Source organism: Theobroma cacao, chromosome 1 (assembly GCF_053813885.1).
Source record: "Theobroma cacao isolate CCN51 chromosome 1, ASM5381388v1, whole genome shotgun sequence".
Classification (NCBI taxonomy): domain Eukaryota; kingdom Viridiplantae; phylum Streptophyta; class Magnoliopsida; order Malvales; family Malvaceae; genus Theobroma; species Theobroma cacao.
The window spans coordinates 8,738,780-8,761,149 of record NC_142639.1 but is presented as its reverse complement, the minus strand read 5'-3'; the positions used below and the strand labels follow the sequence as shown (position 1 = coordinate 8,761,149).

Sequence of the window (22,370 nt, the reverse complement as noted above, 5' to 3'; positions counted from 1 at the left end):
TAAGGGTGACCTAGTACCGGCCTTCAGTTTTGAGAAGATGGAAACCATAAGAATATTTCATAGTTAATGCATTGTTCTCTTAAATTTGGTGTCAAGAATGATATTAAATGAAAAATATTACCAGTCTTCATTTAGCATCTGAACAAAAATATACCCTCATTGAAGTTGCTAAGTTTGCCATGCGGTTAACTTGGAATGCGAGCTGCTGTCCCACAGCCTTAAGGCCCTGCGGCGAGTCAAGCTCAAGCCTAGCTGGTTTTGGTTAATTTTATAGAGCATCTGCTGTTTATCTGAATTCTTAATACCCCCATGACCGAAGGAAAAACATCTGCAAGAAGAAGCTTATATATTTTGTTAAAATAAAAATAACAATAAATAAATTATGCCAAGCTAGAGCTAGAGCTATCAAAGACCATGGTTGCATAAAGAAGGTTGTTCCAGGTGTCAGGAACACCAGGCAAACACCAGTGACTGCAATCGGGCCCAGGCCTGAATTGCTTTTGCTTCCAATAAATTGAAGAATGCGCATCTTTTCGATACTCTGTTAGCTTTGTGATGTTCAAGTACTTCACCGGTGTCCTCATGCCTTGTATTGTTCTCTCGACAATGCCTTTGATCAGTGATTCACTATATTTCAGTTTGAAAGGCTGATCATCCTCGATCGGTTGGGTTGCTCTGTAGCACTTGTTTCTCCCGGAATGCGCCGGAGACATGCCCCTGAAGAAGACTGTTGTTTTGCTTGTGTCCACATTTTTTTGGATCCAACCAGCCCAAGTTTGCATAGCAAGCTTGAATGCTCTTTCGAGCTTCATATCTGTATACAGCTTCTTTTTGTATAGAAACCAGTCCCACCTGCAATGCAATATTCTCGCCCATTACCTCTGCAAAGGTAATCATTTCACAATTTACATATTCACATCTCGTTTAAGAATTATTACCTTTGGCGACTCATCCACCAGTGACCAGTGTTGAAAACCATAATATCTGCACCTTTCCATTTCCAGGCAGAAGAGGAAAGAGAGTCGAGGTTTAATATCTTTTTCCCACTAGTCTTGTTCACTATTACTTCCACCAAAAATTCCGCCCAGCGAGACTCTATTATCAAGTTATAGGACTGCATAACATCAAATATTACCTTCTAGTTAAGGAAAATAATGAAGGCAATGAGTAATCTTTATGAATTGGAAGCATGCATGTTGAATTTCTCATTACGTAGAATGAACAAATAAAAGTAGTTGGGAGGAAGAATATCGAGCAGATGTGGAAATCGAACTGGAGAAACTATATGCAAGTTAAAATTGTCTGCTTATTTCCATCTTTTTGAATTTCTTCAACCATTTGCTTAACAAGACTAAAACAGTACTTGAGACTTGAGAGAGGAATTTGTAGAGAAGAAGATCAAAACTAAAGAGTACGATGGGAATAATGTTCTCTTACCTCTGCTCTGAAGACCCGATTTCGAGCATCAACGTGGGATCTATCAGGTATAGCAGAATAAAGAAGACACGCAAGAGATTCCCATTGGCCAAAGTTGATGGAGTCCCCCACTAGTACAACTCTCTTACCTCTAAGTCTTTCTAGCATGTCCTTGGCGTCAAACCTTACAGCAAAATGGAAGGACCTGCTTACAATGCTACACTACAGAAAGAGGAATGTGAAATGAAAGCATTTATGAGCCAAGGCACTGCTTACCTAGGGATCTTACACTCATTAGCTTGCCACCTCCATCTTTCGTATTCCTTGTCTGGCCGTCCATTCCTTTGGCAGCTAGCTCTATCACTAAAAAATGGACACATCGCTGAATCATACAGAGGACTTTCCCCAGGATCGTAAACCCATTTTCCTTCAAAGATATTGCATCTTCCCATTTTCTTCTCCGTTAAATTTGGTTTTACATCATCGAAAACCTTTGATGGTTTTGGGTTTTTCGAGCCTGATAAATGATACTGAGAAGAAGATGTTACCGGTTCGATTTTACCAGCTGTAAAGTTTGATGGGCTTGAATTTTCGAAGTCTAAAGAGGGAACCCGAGAAGGCATTACCGGTTTTACATTATCAGAGATGTGTGATGGTTCTGAATGTGGGTGGCCTGAAAAAGGAACCTGAGAAGAAGATGTTGCTGGTTTCTCACTATAAGTAAAGTTTGATGGCATACAAGTTTGCAACGTTAACTTGGGATACTGATCAGAAGATTTTTCTGGTTCCTTATTACCAATGTGATCTGAAGATATTGGAGACGGCATGTTGTCCGGCATGGTATACTGAGTAGAAGCTGTTTTTGGCACTGTCAGGTTCTGAAGCACAGATATGTTGTAGCCATTGCGGCTGTGGCTGATGAAAAGGAGAAGGACGAGTATGAATCCTGCAAAGGTGACCAGCCACCATCTTTCAATGATGGTTGAATAGGTGCCCATGACTGAAGAACTACTTGTCCTGCTCCAAGGCAGACTTGTGTTATCCTTAACTGTTTCTAATCAGCGTGGGCTAAACATTTAAGAACTTTCTCAAGTCGGGTAAATTAAGATTTTACAGAACCTTCTCGGAAAAATTATTAAAATATGAGTCTTTTTATGCAGCTATAGAGCTGGGTAAATTTAGGGTCGGGTGTGGAGTTTTCTTTTCAAGAGATAGCCAAGTCGTGGTGCTAATGAGGACAGAGGCTGAGGCTGTAGGATCAGTGGTCCTGTGAAAGTGAGAAGGGTTGGATGCATGCTGGTTTTTTATAATTAATAAATGTAGGAGTTATTTCACAAATACTCTTAATGCACAGATGTGGATGGCATGCATATCAGTTAGCATCAAACAAGAATATGGACGAAAAGTCTCACCCCATCTTTATTTTCCGATCGAATTTGCTTTCAACAATTTCCCTATAGGCTCGTAGAGATAGAAGAACTCCATATATGAATCAGGAAGCACTCCTGCACAACGTTTAAACCTTGAGAGTATAATTCAATGGCATATGTGTTTGTTAACACCGGAATGAATTGCACTGAGAATTTGGTAGCATAGATTTGACTTTAGAGTGACGTTTCCTTCGGATTTATAAATAAAGTCTTTCTCTACCTAAACATCATTTTTGAATTGAAAAGTGTAAACTTTTGATAAGTGATATTAGAATTTATTCAATTTTTTTCATAAAAAATATCGAAATCAAGAAACCAGTGCATCGAGATATGATTTTTTTTTTCACAAGATAAATATATATATATATATATATATATATATATATTTTATATTGAAAATGTGAACCCTGATATAATTTTTTTTCATTGAAATTTATATCTCAACTATTTATTAATAAAATTATTTTTTCTAAAGAAAAACGTGTTTTGAGTTCTTCCGTGAGTTTCTTATCTGTTTTTCCTTTGGTCGGATGTGTGGTTTTGCTCTTTTCGGTGTTCCCAACATGACAAAAGTGATAAGAGGATTTCTGAAAGCAGGACCACACAGCGGAGCTGTAAGGTTAATGCATTGCGTTGCCAAACTTGTGCTGATTATCGCCTTGTTGTGGACATAAAAGTAAGTAAACAAATAATTAAACAACGTAGAATTGAAGAACAAAATAACCAATTTATTACAATACATATATTTGAAATTTCATGAAAGGAATGCTTTGGATGCCGTGGCTTGGGTTCAATGAAGTAATCGAACTTTCCTGATTAAACAACAGACGATGACTGCAATTTGGACTGATGCAAATAACTAACCCTGAAATGAAGTAGTAATTATTGAACCGACTTCAAACTCAGTCTCTCCCTGGAGTAGCGAGTCAAATCTGAAGGCTCCTTTTCTTTGTTGGTATCAATGTCAAGTGACAGTTCGCATTAATCCAATTTTAGCATGAATTGCTGAAAGGATTAATGATCTTCTGGTTTCCATAGTGATCATTATCACTTCTGACCAAATTTTTTAAAAGAAAAGAAAGAAATTAACAAAAAAAACCGAATTGAATTTCAGGAAGTAGTAATGTCCCTAGAGCTATCTAAGACCATAGATGCATAAAGTAGGTGGTTCCACGTATCAGGAACACCAGGCAAACACCAGTGGCTACAATCAGCCACCATCGCTGGGGGTTTTTGTTTTGTCGCCACCAGTAATTTCCCTTGCTTTGTTCCGTAAATGGAAGAATGGGCATCGGTCCGGTACTCGCTTAGTTTTGTGATGTTCAAGTACTTCACCGGCGTCCTCATGCCTTCCAGTGTTTTCTCAACAATTTCTTTTAGTGATTTGCCGAATGTTAATTGGTAGGACTCATCCATGATGGGCTTGGTTGCTTTGTAGCACCAGTCCTTCCCAAAGTGCGGCGGGGACATGCTCCTGAAGTAGACTTTTGTTTTGTTAGTGTCTACGTTTTTGTCTATCCAACGAGCCCAAGTCTTCATTGCAACCTTAAACGCTGTTTCAATCTTCATATCATCGAACACTTTCCGCTTGTACTGAAACCAGTCCCACCTGCTACCAATAAACTTTCACCCCATTAATAGACTACAAAAGTTACTAACTTATAGTAATAATTGTACATATATATATATAGATATATACACACATATATTTCATTGAGCAAATTATTAAGTTACATTACCTTTTGCGGTTCACCCACCAGTGACCAGTGTTGAACACCATAATATCAGCATCTTTCCATTTCCAAGCAGTGGGGACAAGTGAGTCGAGTTTTAAAGTCTTTTTGCCATCTGTTTTGTTCAGTATGACTTCCACAAGAAATTCAGCCCAGTGAGACTGAATAACCAAGTTATAAGACTGCAACCCCATCAAATTTGTCCTTGCTTGTTAGGAATTACGGTCACACGAATTAAGAAAACAATTCAAGATAATGAAGACCGAATTAACATTGAATTGAAATTAAGAGGAAACAAGCAATTAACTGAGAAAATCAAGCTGAGATTAGAGGGAGTACTCAGTGAATCAATAAATTATGATGAAATTTGTCCTACTTGTATAATAACTTATGGACATCTTTATTGTTTATATACTTGGTATATAGTTTAGGATCAGTAAAACAAAAGAAGAGACTGATCATATCCTTATTAAGTAGAGAACAGAGCAATATGATGACCATGTTGCCTCACCTCTGCCCTGAAGACCCGACTCCGAGCATCGACATAAGATCGATCAGGTATAGCAGAATACAAAAGGCAAGCAAGAGATTCAAATTGGCTAAAGTTGATCGAATCCCCAACTATTACAACTCTCTTCCCTCTCAGTCTCTCCAAGATGTCCTTGGCGTTAAACCTTTCAGGGAAAAAGAAAGCGATACTAGTATTAGAAAGGGTTAAACCAGAGGAAAGGAGTTAAAGCTTATGTAATAAAAATTGTAAGGAAGATGAAAATGAAACCATATATTAGCGGAGTAGAAATATTGCTGCTTACCGAGGAATCTTGCAGTCATTAGCTTCCCACCTCCATTTTTCATATTCCCTGTCTGGCCGTCCATTCCTTCGGCAGCTCACTGTATCACTAAAAAATGGACACATTGCTGCGTCGTATAGTGGACTTTCCCTAGGATCATAAACCCATTTTCCTTCGAAGATATTGCATTTTCCTTCTTTCTCCGTTGTAATTGGCTCCTCATCATCATTGTATTTGGATGGTTCGTGATGTTGCGCGTCTAACAAAGGAGTCTGAGAAGAAGATGTTGTTGTTGCTTCAACTTTATCAGTTATTTCTGATGGTCGTTTTGCCTCTTGCAAACCTGAAATGGTAACCTGAAGAGAAGGGGTTGCCTGTTTCACAAAATCAGACAAGTCGGGCAGTTTTGGATTTTGCAAGCCTGACAAAGGAATCTGCGAAGAGGGTTTTTCAGTGAAATCTTTGTTTTCGTTCTGTGGTATGCAAGATTGCAACTTGGACATGGGAAACTGATTAGGAGATTTTTCTGGTTCCTCATTCTCAATAATGTTTGGGGACAAAGGAGACAGCATGGTAGGCATGGCGAGCCCGTTGGTAGCTGTAATTGGCATTGTCAGATTTTGAAGCACTGATATATTGTTGCTACCGGGGCTGTGATTGAGGAAAAAGAGAAGGACGACTATAAAGCTTGCGAAGGTGACAAGCCACCATCTTTCAATGACGGTGGATTTGCCCATGGCTGAAGAACTCTGGTATCTCTTGTCTGAAGACAGGGTTATGGCTTCTGAAGGTGTCTGAAATGCGTCTAGGACAACCAATAAATGGTTCCTATACTTAAGCTAATTTATTTGTCTAGTAATTATTTGATTATCCAACTGCAAAGACGGGTTTATACTTTGAAGAGATTGCTATATTGCGGTGCAAAAGAGAGGTAGCGATGAAGGGTATGGTTGTAGTGGTAACAACAGTCTTGGATTTTATAACGAAAACACTACAAATTAGTGCAGTTAAATGAATGACAAATAAGTCAGCATCAGGCCTCGAAAGAGGTTGATGCGATACGCTCTGTATTTTCATAAAAATCAAATGATACTACCAGCTCTCGTATTTTAGGAATTGTTCATTGGAGTCCTTGCAGGTTCGATCCCTCTTTCTCTATATTTTTCTCCAAAACAGTCCCTATCCTTATAATTGTATTCTTTTTTTTTTTTTTTAATTTGTTCTTCTGTTAACTTTATTACTAAACTAGCACATTGCTTTCCTGAAAAAATTATCATCCGAACTAACTTAAAGAATAATCTATTAATATGTAAGTCTAGATAAATACTATCAACAGATAAATTCAATTTGAAAAACTTAATTTATCTGATAATCATTTTATTATAATTAAATTTAAGTGCAGATAAAATTATCATTTTATTATTATTAAATTCAAATGTAGTTACGATTTATCATCTTATCATATATTAATCATATCAATGGATGAGGTAATCCATTGTTAATTTGAATATATATACAATCTAATCTTTTGTCTACTTCATTCTATCTTGGACATCTCTATTGTGTTTTGACATGTCAATGGCAAACTCCCCTTAATCCAGAACTACTCCTACCTCCTCTCCCCGTCATGTACAGATGTTATAATTACTTGGAATGGCAACTTCTTTGCAGCATCATATTCAACTCGAATGGAGATATGAACTAAACCTAAAATAATTCAATTCTATCAGAGTAGATTCCTTTGTATGATTTGAATCTTTGTATGCATTCATTGTCTACTAAATCTTCTCTCTGAATCTTGAATTAGGTGAAATGTGCCCAAATCAGCTTAATTATTTATCTTTCGTATGTGTAGATCCGATTTATTCTCTTTATTGGTAGAGGTTGCTCCTATACTTGAATGTCTTTTGATCACTAATGGTTGGTTTTTTCCTAACAAAGAACAAACTCCGGACCCTACCTTTTCTCCAGGAAAAGTTGACAATATGACAACACATATCCAAACATATCTTACTCCTAATATGATTCATTCAAATGACAAATAATGTACTGTATACGTAAATCGGAATATGCTGCGGTACGAGGGGGAAGAAAAGAAAGAAAAAGCAGAGATGAATATCACATGTAAAATACGATGGTACAGGATTGTCTGTCAGACTTATCATTCTACACCATCGTCTTCCTATAATGAGTCTGAATTGGTCCAAAATTCAGGGAAAATAAAAACATGGGAACAGACGTCTTAAACACTTCAAATCTTCAAGCAAATATTCTATATCCATGGCAGGAAAAAAGGGTGTTGCTGCAGCTGCTGTCGGCTTCTTAATTTGCTAAGTGGAAAGTGACTGTTAACTGCATACGTAATAAAAAGAGCTTAGTTCTTCTATCTATATCACGTCTATAGCTTTAGTTTCCGACCATTTACAATTTGCATTATCTAATGAATATTCCTTCCGCCTTGGTCCATTGAAGAGATTTCTTGGATTACTCTTGCAAGCATTTGTCCCTCATTCTTTATCATTATTACTGAAGGGGAAGTGACATTTGTGTGCTGAAGAAACAAGGGAAAACGATGGTGTTATTCCCTTTGCCAGCGAGAAACTGTATTCATTTTTATCCAAAGAGACAAATCTTTCTGTGCCCATATTCTCACATTATCTCATCGAGGTTAACCGGCCATTCTTCATCAATTTCCTCCTCCTCCCCCAAAACAAGATGACAGTTGTTTATTAATTTATTTGGATTTAGCTCTAACGTGATACTGCTTACTTCCCCCATTCCTCCGGGCTCAGCAAGAACAAGAAGAACCAAAAACCCCCCGTTCTATTAGCACATGTGAAAGATGGAGCGAAGCTGCCGGGTCCTGGAGTTTGTGGTCCATGTGAAGCTATTTGGGCAGCATCCACACAGCTGGAATTGCTCGTGATGGGCCAAATTGTTATTGCTGGATGGAATCTTTTCAATCGGCAATGGCGGCCACCCCCGCCCCTTTAATAGTATCATTGGATTAAATTCTACTATAAATTATTAATTAGTTGAGCATGCCTTTCCATGGTGAAAAGGACCTGCTCATGTAGGGTGCAAAGTCACCAACTGACAAAGAAAACACAACAACAAAAAAAAAGACATGTGAAAAATATTAGGTATACATATTGTGTCATGGATCCATGTCTTTAAAAGATAAAGAGGTCTCTATTTATAAATATGGATCTTTCATCATTTGTTAAATATGTTTTTTTAAAATTGAGAACATGAATCCCGTAATTTATGAGTTTATTTAAATTTAAAGTCACACGAAATTCAGATTAAGTTTTAGCTTGTGACATATTCTATATGTGATATTGAGGTTGTTGCTAGAATTATTGAATCATATAAATCAATATAATATTTTTTTGGTGACAATTTTTGTCCAAAAATAAACTTATATGAAAATAAGATGGCAAAATTCAACACAATTGAAATATAATGACAAAATTTTACCATTGATCATAATATACTGGCAAATTTATTATTTACCTCTAAATTCAATTTAGAAGACAACAAAGACGGAACTAAGATTTTTCAGTTTGGGAGGGAAAAGTCTTATATAATATTAAATATTAATTTTTTTTATATTATGAATCTGTATACATTATCAAATAATCTAAACAATAATCATACTGACTATGATCATTTCAATTTTTTAGTGTTGTATCGTGTTAAAAGTTTAATCATGATTGATTTTACATAAGTTTAAGTTAAGAACTTTACTTAAGTTATTTTTATATAAAATCTAAGTAAAGTAAGTTCAGTAGATCTAATCTTTGTTATTTACTTAAGTAAAGTAAGTTATCTTAAATTACTTAAGAGAACAAATTAGTTTTACATGTAGTTGAATAAAAAAAAACCAATATATATATATATAGTTAAAGATTATTATTGATCATTTACTTATTAAATTATGGAGAATCATATAATTTAAATTTTTCTAACTTAACAAAAAACATAAGAACATATTTGCAACTTTTAAGGAAAAAAATATATAATTTTTAACTTATATACAATCAAAGTACATAGAGCCCATATGTTAAATTTTTTTTTAACTTACCTCGTATTATTATATATATAAAGGTAACATGCTTGATTTTGTGCTTATAAGCATGTTTTAATTCCTAAAAGGATTTTTAGTTCACTTTGTTGATATTAAATATATATTTATATATCTTTAACATTATCCATTTCATTTTATTTTCTTGTTAAACCATCTACATTAAAAGAATTTACGAATTTGAATTTGAATACCTTCAAAATTTTGAATGAATGATAATATATATTAAGATTCATGAAGATATGAATATCTTTAAAAAATTAATAAAGTATGTGTCAATTAATTTCAATTCACCTATTACAATGTGAAATATTTTACTTATCTACATAATTTAAGAATAATCATTAATTTTCAAGACGTATTATGTCTTTCTTTTTAATTTTATTTCTCAGTTAAAACTATCATTATTCATAAAGTCTGATTACATTAAATTAAGATATTCTTAAACAGAAAAAAATAAGAGCACAAATATTTTAAAAAATAACAAAAATCATTTGGTCACATCAATAAAGAAAATTCGGACCCCGCAGCAAAGCACAAGAGAGAGGGACAACAGTTGATATGGATAAGAGGTGGATCTTCGTTTTGAGTATAGTTTAACTCTATTAGCAAACAATTCTATCTACAATGTTTGTAGACACGCCAACCGCTTTTACGGAAATTAACAGCAAGGTATTAGTTTTGTTTCGCTCATCATCTGCTATTAGCAAGACAATCAGATAGGTCCTGCGCCAAGATGTGCTTACTTTAAACACTAAAGCATATAGAGTGCTTGCTTCTTCACAAGCAACATGGTAAAGCCATTATGCATCATTGACCAATTGAACCTTGAAAATCATGCTCTAGACCAGGTCAGATAATATCCCACAGCAGTTTTGCCTGATGTTCCATTACAAAACTGATCACAGCACCAACCTGAACGTACATTCTTCATACGTACCACTCAAATTTGCACCCAAACAACCCTTACTAAAATCAAATAAAACGGACATTCTTCGTTTTTTGTTTTTATATAAAAGACTCATTCCCCTTAGCCCATGAAAACATCATAGGTAAATTCAAAGTTTAATTCACTTCAAGCAACATTATCTGACAGATATTTCAATCCCATTAGCGAGAGAATATAAATAAAGTACACTAAACTGTCACAATGACATATGAAAATAAACGAACCTAAATCAGGAAGCCTCAGCAGCAGGTTGGGTCACTCCAAACTTCAGCAACAACTTACTCAGAGAATCAGGTGAGCAGACCTGGTACTTTACATTCCCAGAAGGTGTGAGGAAAACCTCAGCCAATTCAAGCTTCTCTGAAGTAAGGCTAGTGCTGTCCATGGTTTTACTGAGCACCTTCAGTGCAAGTTGGACTGCTTCTTCCCTCATGATATCGTCCTTGTAATCTTGTTTTAACATTGACTGTGCTGCCTGGTTATTGGCACCAATAGCTGCAGCTTTCCATCCACTGTAGTTTCCACTAGGATCACTCATGTAAAGTTGAAAACCATAATTTTTGTCCCATCCTGCAAAAAGAAATGAAACACCGAAGGGGCGGAGACCACCAAACTGTGTGTAACCCTGCTTTGTGTCACAAAGAGATTGAACTAACTGTTCGACAGGCATTGGCTCTTGGTAAGCATATGTGTATCGTTGTGCTTGCACCCTAGCAGTGTTGATGAGGATGTTTGCATCAGACATTATTCCCGCCACAGCACAAGCAACATGATCATCAATCTTGTACATCTTCTCGGTAGATGTAGAGGTTTGAAGAAGCTTGGAAGTAACTTTCTTTTCACCAACCAAGACAACACCATCCTTTGACAATATTCCAATCGCAGTGCCAGCATTTCCAATGGCCTCCATTGCATACTCAACTTGGTAAAGGCGACCTTCAGGGGAGAAGATCGTTGTACGGCTATCATATCTCCGAGACATTTTTGTTATTGCTGATCAACAATTGAAATAACTAAAAACAGAAAAGGAAGGAGAAAAAAAGAACCTGTCAGTGTTAACAGAAAATAGAAAAAGAAAGCACGTGCAATAAAAGAAGAAGAGGGGAGAAAAAAGGAATTAAAAAAAATAAATAATTGAAATGATAAATTGGAGCAAAGGATGATAAATCAAGGTTTTCAAGCAATAATGAAATTAGGTTCTTTTTATCCAATCAAATACATTTTTATCATCGTCATTTCCTTTTTCAGTGAAAGTGAACAGAGAAGATAAGACACTTTATGCAGCAAACACCAGTAATGCAACATCCACATTTCTATTTTTTGTATCAGAATTCAAGACACGTGATGAAAAGAAGTGAAATGTGTAAATCATGTATATTACATGCCTCAATAAGATCAAAGAGAGAGAAGAGAGAAACTCAATGATTTTCCATGAATATTCCACAAAGTTAGATTATATTTATTATAATATTCTTTTTTGTTAGTTTGAATCTGATATCTAATATAACCCCTCTCCCAAAGGAGCTAATGCCCAAATGCACTCAACCAGAGGCTTTGAACACCAGCATTTCCTAGTAGCACCTCCTCTTTCCAAATCAAAGAAACAGCGAGCAGACTCAACAGATTTGATGCCTGATATTTCACTCATCATCATCAAGATCACTACTTCCTACCTACGTTCTAAAACATGAGAGCCTAAATGAGTAGAACAAATAACCCAAAATAAAATTTGAAAAGCTCAATTGTATAAACTCAAATCTCAAAAACAAATATCCATCATCAAAACTTAACTTCCAAATTTAATAAAACCTAGGTATATGTATATGCATATGTATATAACCTAAGTTTAAGCCCATAAAAAATAAAGCCCACCTAACTAACAAATAAGGTTAGACAAAATAAACCAAACAAAAGCCCATAAATAGATTAAATCCTATTTCTTAAATTTACGTCTAGACATTCTTCCAAAACTTGAAACAATGTCCTCCATCATTCTCCCTTGGTTGACAAGGACTCAACTCCAGAGAGTTAGAATGAAGAACCATTTAAAGAGCTCCACATCTAGCTTGTGAAACTCATCAGCAGTAATCCAAGAAACATCTGAAAATGGCCAGCCTTCTTGCAGAGAAACATATCTCAGTACAGCACCATTAACAGAAGCTATAGTCTCTTCATCTAAAATAGTTTTAATCTCCTCCATTTAAAATGGAAACAGTGGTACCTTTGGGATGGAAGTTCTTGCAAAATAACTAGAAGGCAAGAGCAGGGGCTCAAAAGTACCCTTATAAAGTAACAAATCTTCCACATTGAAAATAAGACTATTATTTAAATGAGGCAAATCAAGCAAATAAGCATTAGGTTAAAGCTTTTGAACAATAGGAAAAATGGTATGAATTTTGACAGTCTTAGGTCTACTGGTGGTCAAACTTAGGTAGAATTGTTGATTGGAGAATATGTTGCAATGTGTTGTAGGAATGAAGTAAGGTAGTCTGGATTTGGCTATACCTATTGTTTAGTATGCCCATAATAAGTCTAGTCACATGTCTACAGGAAAGAGTCCAGTAAGTGGTGTGTCTATGATATCAGACCTCCTGCACTATTAACCTGTTCCCATTCCCCCTACTTTTTTGCACATCAGAACCTACTGAAACTTCTGCTCACCATATTCATGATGTCCATGCTGAAGTTAGATGAAACATTTCAATGAGTAATATGGATTATAAACTTGCTGCTAATGTGCATCGTAGAGCTTGATGTTAATGTCGGTAATTGTGTGATGGTTCATATTCGCTCTAAAAGTTGACCCAAAAATGCTTTTGAGAAACTACATGCTTGAGCTATAGGCCCTTTTCATATTATTCAAAAACTCAGACCAAACGCTTATTTACTTGATTTGCCTACTTTAAACATTAGTCTTGTTTTCAATGTGGAAGATTTATTGCTCTAGGGAGGTACTTTTGAGCCTCCTTTGTTGCCTTCTAGTAATCTTGCAGGAACGTCTATTCTGAGGGTGCCAAAGTTCCCATCTCAAAAGGAGGAGATTGAAGCTATTTCAGATTAAGAGACTGTGAGACTAGTTTACGGTAATGGTGGTTTACAAAGATATCTTGTTCATTGGAAAGGCCCACCATTTTCAAACGCTTCTTGGAAAGTTACTGATAAGTTTTGCCAGCTAGATGTGAAGCTCTTTGAGTGGTATTTGCAGTTTAACTTTCCAGAGTTAAGTTCTTGTCAACTGAAGCAAAATGGAAAACATTCTTGCCAGTTATAGAAGAATATCTACTCCAGACTTAAATTTAGGAAATAGGATTTAATCCCCTTTTAAACTTTTATTTAGTTAATTTGTCATACCTTATTTATTAGTTAAGTGGGTTTTTCTATAGGCTTAAAACCTAGGTTGATATTTGACATTGAGATTTAAGTTTATACAATAATAACCATACTTTGCTGACTACGACCACATCTAGAGTCACCATACTTTCTCTGAAAAATCTAAATGTGCAATCCCTGAAACAGAGCAGAGCAATCAAGGGTATGGGTATTAAAAAATCAAAGTCAGAAACAAAGCTGTAAAAGGTACGAGCTCGTCCCAGGACAACATACACCACATTAGCAAAAGCAAAATCTACAACTCTACTCCACCCAACTAACCAGAATGGGCACTATACTGCAAGAAAAAGCCAATATATTCCTTTTTTTTTATGAGAAAACCCAAAAGCAACAGCATATTACAAAATCCTAATTAAATATCTTCATTAATCTTAATATTCCTAGTCTAGTCCAAGTTTGCCCTCATTCCTTAATTATATTAATCATCTCAAAATTAAACGTTAGAATAAATCTGATGCAGGAAGTTTCTAAGCATATATTAAATCAGAAATTCAGAGAAAGGACAATATTGAGCGAAATGAAAACCCATTTTCAAATCGGAAGCCGCCATTAAACAAAGACAGTGTAAAAACTATTTCCGTGGATGGCTCCTTTAAATTTCAAAGGGATTCAAGCTTCCCATCACAGACACAAACGAACTAAGAAGATGGATGAAGCAATCAAACAAATGAAAAAGGGAAACTAAAGGCAACACACCTTTTTGCTTGATGGCTTTCGGCCTTAATTCCCCGACTGTAGAGCGAGAGATGGAGAGAGTTTCACAGACAAATTTCTTCAAATTTGGAAGGCCGATCAAAGTTTATTTTGGGAAGACTTGCGCGAAGGGCAAGCTACTTTACGCAGCAGTAGAGGTGGGCCTGTGGCCCGACTTGAGCCGAACTTGGGCATCCCAGCCCAATCTGGCTCGAAGATATTATTTTATTAATATATGTGAGATTTAATTACTTCAATTAAATTTAATTAAGTTATATTCTAATTTAATTATACTTTTTTTAAAAATTCAAGATTATTAATTCAATTATATTGAATAATCCAAGAGAAGGGTGAATTAGATTTCTAAAAATTTGTTGACAATATTAACTGAAAAATAAATGCGTTAACAATAAAGAGTAAATAGTAGAGAAATTTTTAGTATTTAAAGTAAATTTTAAACAATAATTTGACTAATGTATAGAATCCTATGATATCAATCACTTTTGAAGAGAAATAAAGAGTGTTTTTCAAAATAATGGGAGTAAGTTTACTTTCACTAAAATCTTATGATTAATGACAATTATTTTTCTCAATTGAAATATATATAATTTAACATATTTAATACATAATTGACTAATTAATAGATAGTAATTAAAGATGAATTTAAAACTAAATAAATCTTTCACCCATATTTTTAAAATCTCAAAATTTTTTTCCAAATAACAAAAAAACCTTGGGTAAAAGAAAAACAGAAAATACCAGATGAAAAGAAAGCAAAAAATAAATAAATAAATAAATAGCAAAAATGTATACTTATCTTTTCGTTTAAATTTACCTAAGTAATTATGGAATAAGATGGTATTTCCCAAATCAATGTGGATATAAGTGAATTTATAGCAAAACCTCAGGTTTATATTTCAACAAATTAAAGGTGGATTATAACTTCCTCCTGTACCAGGTTGAATTAAACATGAAAGCAATGGTGAATTTTCTGAACCAAAATTGAGTGCAGGGATTGTAGCTAGAGACAGTACCGGGAGAGTACATGGTGGTGTTGAGAAGGCAACTTATGGCAGATATTAGCAGGCTTTGGCACTCAAAGGAGCTTGCCCTTGGAAGGGAATGATCCCAAAGGAGTTGTCCTAGTAGCCGATTCTTACAGTACTTAGAAAGCAGTCAGAGCAGAAAAAACTTGCCCTTCTCTTTGTATAAAGAAAAAGAAAGCGAAGCAGACATAGAATTAGCAACAGTCTGCGGATGCACGCGCTTGGACATATCAATCTTGAGGCAATAATAATAACATGAGTTTCACGCCTTCAGGGAATAATCACATCAGCCTTGGTTTGTGTGAAAATGGTGATTGATGCAATGAATGAGAATGGAATGTTTTAAAAAAACGTGTTACATGCACGAATGTGAATATATTCTTATTATATCTGGAAGGCATCAACAAATACCTTAGGCTGGGATCCTGGAAGGCTGTTTGTAGAATGTAGTATAAAAGGAACAAGAAACAGTAAAAGATGGCATGAGGAAGAGGCCTTGTACTTGAAGCCAGTTGGGGGAGGGAATCTTAGGATTATATATTCTTGTGGACACAGAAATATATATATATATATATATATGTTTTTCTTCTTCTTCTTCTTTTTTTGTAAGAGTCGGCCTCGTAAGAATCACTAATATAATTGAAGATCAAAGATAAGACTGTTCATTTGCATATTTGACTGGTTGCTCAGGACATAAACCACAAGACAAAAATATGGCCATCGGCCTAGGCTCAAGAGCTATTCATTCAACTACCTAGGAACATTTAGCTGCAACCTCGGAGATCCTCTGGAAAGTTGAATCATCGCAGGGCAAGACAATGCTATTGTGGCTGTCAAACCCAAATTCCTCTGCAGCTTTCTCTAACAGTTGCTGAAAAGGAGGACTTCTCAAGTAAGATAATGGGACCACAAATCTCCTCATTTCCTCTCCCACATAAACAACGAAGTGCCCCTTGGGAGCTCTTCCCCCTTCCTTATAGTTTATTTCCTTTTTCATTTTCGCAGAGAAGACTCTATTTGAATGTAGAAATATCAGAGCGAAAAAAAGTTTGGTTTATGCCTGGAACTGGGCAACAGCCTTGTCAATATATAGAGGAGTTGATGCAATGTCTTTAATTTCAACACAGTGCCTAAACCGAAAATGTTAGCAACTTGGTCTCATGTGTTTAAATCATGAGACCTGATGAGCAAGTTGCTTTCCTAGATGGCAAGCCCGTGTGAAAGAGGGGAACTTGGCTGCACCCCACATGGGGTAATTTCGAGTAAAATGAATCAGAACAACACAAAAAGTGGATTCTAAGGACAAGAATTAGGATTAAGGAAGATTATATATATATAATTAACAATTCACATCTCTGTTCCTACAGATATCCTATCATGTCTTAAGCTTTGGTACTTACAAAATTAGCCACCATGACAACAACAATGCATTCACGTGATCCTTATCTGGATATCACACCTTCAAGCACTAACTATTCCTAGCTACACAACTATTCCTAGCTACACAGTCTAGAAACTTGATGGCTGATCAGACCATGGTACGTATGTACTGGTTCATATTCGAATTCTCTTGTCGGTAATTATTTCCTGACAGGCGACAGCAACTCTAACTAGAAAACAAGCAAAAATGCTTTAACTAACATCACTTTTGACTGAATATTAAAACCGTTTTCTTCCCTCTGTAAATCCTGCCAATTTGACTAGTAAAAGTAGCCAAACTATCATTTATTTGTTTGCATCTAGAAAATCATACAGTCTATTGCTTCTAGCAACTGCTCATATATATGTTTGTCCGGTGCCAATCACGATTTGACCCGACGATACATAACATGTGCAAGCCTACGTCTTTTCTTATACCACTCATTACCAGCAGAGTTTAACACTGTAGCCGGGGAGGAGGCGATGAGCTGAGTCAACATCAAACTCTTCCTTCTAAAAGCAACTGCTGCCTGCCTAGCATACCATATATGTCTATCCCTGCAAAACCTAATCCGCTCTTTCTACGTAACTTGAAGCTCTTCAGAATTTCAGACATGTACAGATGAAGGTTTGCATGCAACGTATTTTCCAGACAAAGAGTAAAGGGTGATGCACAAACTTGGGCCGCCTAACAATTGGCAAAACCTATATCGTTCGAGTATTCACATTCTTATGTAACCGAAGCTGCCAACGAATTTCCCTAACATGTTAGCTGAAATATATGTAGTACCATGTAAGTTGCAACATGCTGATAAGTTTGGCCTATATATCCACTATGAAATTGGATTTCCATGTTTAAATCCTGCATTTTAACAAGCTAGAGAGATGATATATAGTAGATATTGTGAACTACATATTTAGTGGCAAGGAATTGAGGGTGATCTTAAGATGACGATAGGATATGGTACATCTGCAATTCATGCGCAATTTTATAATAATTAATGAATACAATCTGCTGAAACATAGCCATGTGCAGAAAAAAGTTGAATGGACTTGACATTGGAGTGGGTCTCCGCTCTTCCACCAAAGAACAGCAACGATGTTAAGGTGTAGAAGATAACAGTTTAGAGAACAATCAAGTTTTTTTTTTTTTTTTTGGCTAAGTCAAAATGATTCATTAATTGAATATAAATGGTACAATGAGAGAAACAAAGTTTTTCCTATGATTTCCAGCAGAAAATCAGAGCACCCCTAAAACACAAACAACACCCCAAAGAACAAAAAAAAAAGGCATAAACAGACCCTCAATACTGTATTACATATCAGAATCAGAGAAAACAGCACACAGTGCATATCTAAACATGTAACTTAACATGACAGACTGGCTATATCCGCACCACTCTCTGCACACTATCAATCAAGTCATTGGCCTCCTCGAAAGCCATTTGTCCACAATTTGTACTACCACTAAGCATAAAATATCTCTTTATCTGTCAACATCAGATTTAGTTAGAACTCGACAAAAAGTGTTAGCTTCTCTAAAGTATGCACAAACACAATATCACCAATAATTTTTTTTTAAAAATGGTCAATTTTATTTAAAATGTATCGTAGTTTATTCTATAATCTAGACTTTACGTTACATATTCATAAAACAATCACTTTAGAGTTAGATTCAACAATGAGAGATTTCTTACCAATCCATGCCGATAAGACAAAAACTTTAAAAACATTTTTAATGGTCATTAATTTTGCAAATTACAATCCATTATTCCCAAAAAAATAAAGAAAATTACAAGCACAGAACCACATGAGTCTCTTAGCACCCCTCCACAACCTGCCAGGTCTAATTTAACCCTAACAAAACCTTCTAACATTAAATTTCAGTTCATTTTCTTTGGGAGAAATTCAATAAATTCTTTTCTAACTTCAAAAGAAGTATATTGGAAATTCCTAAGCTCAGACCATCACCCGACTTCATCAATGCAACTATTGCCTTCAATTGCTTTAACCCATAATGTTGATCTCATCTTTATCATTAAAAAAAAAATCTCCCCCATCTCATTTTTTACCATTAAACACAACATCATTGCTTGCAATCCACAATGATCAAAATGTAGGCACCACACACTGTTAACCACCTCTTTTCTAGACATCAAGCATCATAACATCTTCACAAGACTTAAGGACCATTTCCACAGGCATTGGAGTCACCCATAGTAGTCTCCACCATTTAAACATGTAAAACTAGACAATTCATGAATAATCACATGAGATAAGAATATGATCACAATCCTCCTCCATTAAACAACCCCATATAAATAAACATTAATTATTCTCAAACAAGACTCCTCTGGATTTCAAAATAACTTTTAGTAGGAATGCGATGCAAAATAACTAACCACAAGAAACCCTCAATCTTAGGAAGAATAATGTATTTCCAAATTGAGGAGAATCATACCTTTTCCACGTTCAGGTATGATATGATGATCTAGAGCGACTATAAGTCTCTAATAGAGAAGGAGCGTTGTGATCAAGTTCCCATCTTAGCTTATCGTCCTTCTCCCTGTCAAGGTATACATCTTTCAGAGACTCTACAAAACTTCATGCAATGAACTCAATTCCCACTCAAAATTCTATCTTTGAAAATGCAGATTCCTTTGTCCTCATTGTTCCATGCCTCTGCTACTCTAACCTCCTTGTTAACCGCTATAAATAGTCTTGGAAACGTTGAACTAAAGGGATTGGCTGTAGTCCAATTTTTTTTATTTTTTTTTGAAGATTGTATCATATCCTTTCATTGCAAAAGAAAGGGAAGACCCCCTGTACACAAAAGAGAGCGACCTGACTGATGAGGAGATGTCAGGCCAGGTTGTAATGAGCTTGGCTTACAAAAACATAGCCAGCTGATCAGACTATAATCTATCTATGTAAACAACCATTAACAAAATCGGTAAGAGAATCCACTATACCCCAAAATGACAAATAACATACAAGGGCGTGCGAGAAAAGGAACAACCCATTCTGTAAGTTCCTTTTACTTGCAGACCGTTCCATAATGAGTAGTCTGCCACAGCAAACAGTCCTCCCTGTAATGAACCTGCAACAGCTTTCCATTAATAAACCAGCAGCAGAAAATTCAACCAGCGTACAAGAAAGGTCACTCAAACATTTAAGGGAAAAGTTCGAGCAGTTCATGTGGCCTGTCCACGCCTAATTTCGCAAGGTTATCGCAAGCTGTAGTCCAATTGTTTAACCAGAAGAAAACATCTCTTCCATTCCCCACCATCCGACTCGTTTCTACCCACCAATTTCTCCACTCCATCAAATTTTGGTACATTCACTATATTTCTCGAAACATTTGACATTCTCTCCTTAAGCTGATTCAAGGCAGCCAGTGCAATTTTCCTGCATCATATTTACCACAGATGAGCCTTCACCACAGAGCCCTTTTCAACCCCATAACGCCACTATCACTTTCCTAACATGATTGAAATCTTATGATAAAAATTATAAAGTCCCAACCCTCCCAATATCTTCGGCTCACATACTACTGCCCATATCACCTTTGCAATCTTCCTCCTATTGTCATCACCTCTCTTAAGAGAAGTATCTTCCAGGTTTCTTAATCACTCCTTTAGGTGCTTGAAAAACTGATAAGTTGTACACAGGCAATGAGTTCAAAACAAAATTTATAAAAATAATCCTTCCTCCAAAAGACAAATATTTCTTTTGTCATCAAACGAGCTCGTTTTTAAATTTGCTTACCATTGATTTCCATGTTCGAGGGCTTCTAGAGTTCACCCTCGATGGAACACCAAGATACACAAAAGGGATAGATCCCATTCTGGATGGCAAATTTCTGCCATTTCCATACTAAAACTCTTTTAATACAAAATTAATATCGGTGTATTTTTTAAAATCAATATCATATCTGCGTATGTGTGAAAATTAATATCAAACCTGTGTATGTGTAGAAATAATATCATACTTATGTCTTGAAATTAATATCAAACTTGTGCATGTATGGAAGTTAGTTAATATCAAACTTATGTATGTGTGGAAATTAATATCATACTTGTGTATGTCTCGAAATTAATATCTAACCTGTGTATATGAAAATTAATATCAAACCTGTTTATGTGTGGAAACTAATGTCATACCTGTGTTTGTCTTTAAAACTTAATATCAAACTTGTGTAGGTATGGAAATTTATATCAAGCTTGTGTATGTGTGGAAATTAATATCATACATGTATGTGTCTTGAACTTAATATCAAACCTATGTATGGTAATAAATATCAAACCAGTGTATATGTGGAAATTAATATCATAGCAGTATATTTGTGGAAATTAATATGAAACTTGTGCATGTTTGGAAATTAATATCATACCTGTGTATGTGTACAAATTAATATCATATTGGTGTATTTTTGGAAACTAATATCAAACCTAGTATGTATGGAAACTAATATCAAACCTATGTATACATGGAAATTAATATCATATCAATGTATTTGTGGAAACTAATATCAAAATTATGTATGTTTTGAAATTAATATCATGCCTTTGTATGTGTGAAAATTGGTAACATATTGGTGTACTTTTAGAAACTATTACCTAACCTTTTGTATGAATGTAAATTAATATCAAAACCTGTATGTGGAAATTAATATCAAAACTTTGAATATGAGAAAACTAATACCAAACTGGTGAATGTGTGAATAACATACTCGTGTCTGGAAATTATTAACATATTTGTGCATGTTTGGAAATTAATAACATGTTTGTGTATGTATGAAAATTAATATCAAACCTGTGTATGTGTGGACATTAATACAATGATAATAGTAATAGATAAAAATTTAATTAGTGAATTCATGTAAAATACATGTAACACCATAACAATGCTATTTCATTAAAAAAAAAAAGATTGATTAATTTAAAGCCAGATTAAAACTAGAAAATTGGCCCACCCTTGCTAACGGGTTGATGAAAAATATTTACCTTTTTTAATGAAAAAGAAAATGTACACAAAAGAAGTTCAAAATAATAAAAAACAAAAATGCATAGTTCTATTCCACATTTTTCTCCTTATTCTATTTATATTTTTTTATATTTTTATTTAACTTTCATTTATTTATAAATTGTATAGATTTGAATTTGCTGTTACCATTTTGATAGGAGATTTCGATTAGGGTTGAAAACAAATAGATTGGATTTTTAAAAATAATTAGGAATTTATTCTTATGATTGAAAATATATATATTTTAAATCAAAAGCTTTAATCATGATTTTTTTTTAAGTAAAAGTGAATCTAAATCCCCTGCCCTTTTTCCTATCCCAATTTGCTCCCCAACTCTCACAAAGTACCATACACTTACCTTTTAATTATTAATTAATATATATTTAATTTT

At 35.0% G+C, this 22,370-nt stretch overlaps 3 protein-coding genes across 3 annotated transcripts; all 3 read right to left on the bottom strand.

The window, feature by feature from the left end:
- Window positions 1–262: 262 nt before the first annotated feature.
- On the bottom strand, window positions 263–2,597 carry LOC18612028 (protein trichome birefringence-like 42). The gene is made up of 4 exons (XM_018126952.2): window positions 1,693–2,597; window positions 1,438–1,600; window positions 939–1,114; window positions 263–852 (listed from the first exon to the last, which is right to left on the bottom strand). The coding sequence occupies exons 1-4, from the start codon at window positions 2,412–2,414 to the stop codon at window positions 381–383; spliced, it is 1,533 nt and encodes a 510-aa protein (XP_017982441.2). The 5' UTR covers window positions 2,415–2,597; the 3' UTR covers window positions 263–380.
- A 956-nt stretch (window positions 2,598–3,553) lies between these two features.
- On the bottom strand, window positions 3,554–6,327 carry LOC18612027 (protein trichome birefringence-like 43). The gene is made up of 4 exons (XM_007048595.3): window positions 5,392–6,327; window positions 5,091–5,253; window positions 4,586–4,761; window positions 3,554–4,455 (listed from the first exon to the last, which is right to left on the bottom strand). Exons 1-4 carry the CDS (start codon window positions 6,105–6,107, stop codon window positions 3,957–3,959), a joined length of 1,554 nt encoding a protein of 517 aa, XP_007048657.3. The 5' UTR covers window positions 6,108–6,327; the 3' UTR covers window positions 3,554–3,956.
- A 4,078-nt stretch (window positions 6,328–10,405) lies between these two features.
- On the bottom strand, window positions 10,406–14,623 carry LOC18612026 (proteasome subunit alpha type-4-like). Its single transcript, XM_018114286.2, has 2 exons — window positions 14,493–14,623; window positions 10,406–11,419 (listed from the first exon to the last, which is right to left on the bottom strand). Exon 2 carries the CDS (start codon window positions 11,386–11,388, stop codon window positions 10,636–10,638), a length of 753 nt encoding a protein of 250 aa, XP_017969775.1. The 5' UTR covers window positions 11,389–11,419; window positions 14,493–14,623; the 3' UTR covers window positions 10,406–10,635.
- Window positions 14,624–22,370: the final 7,747 nt, after the last annotated feature.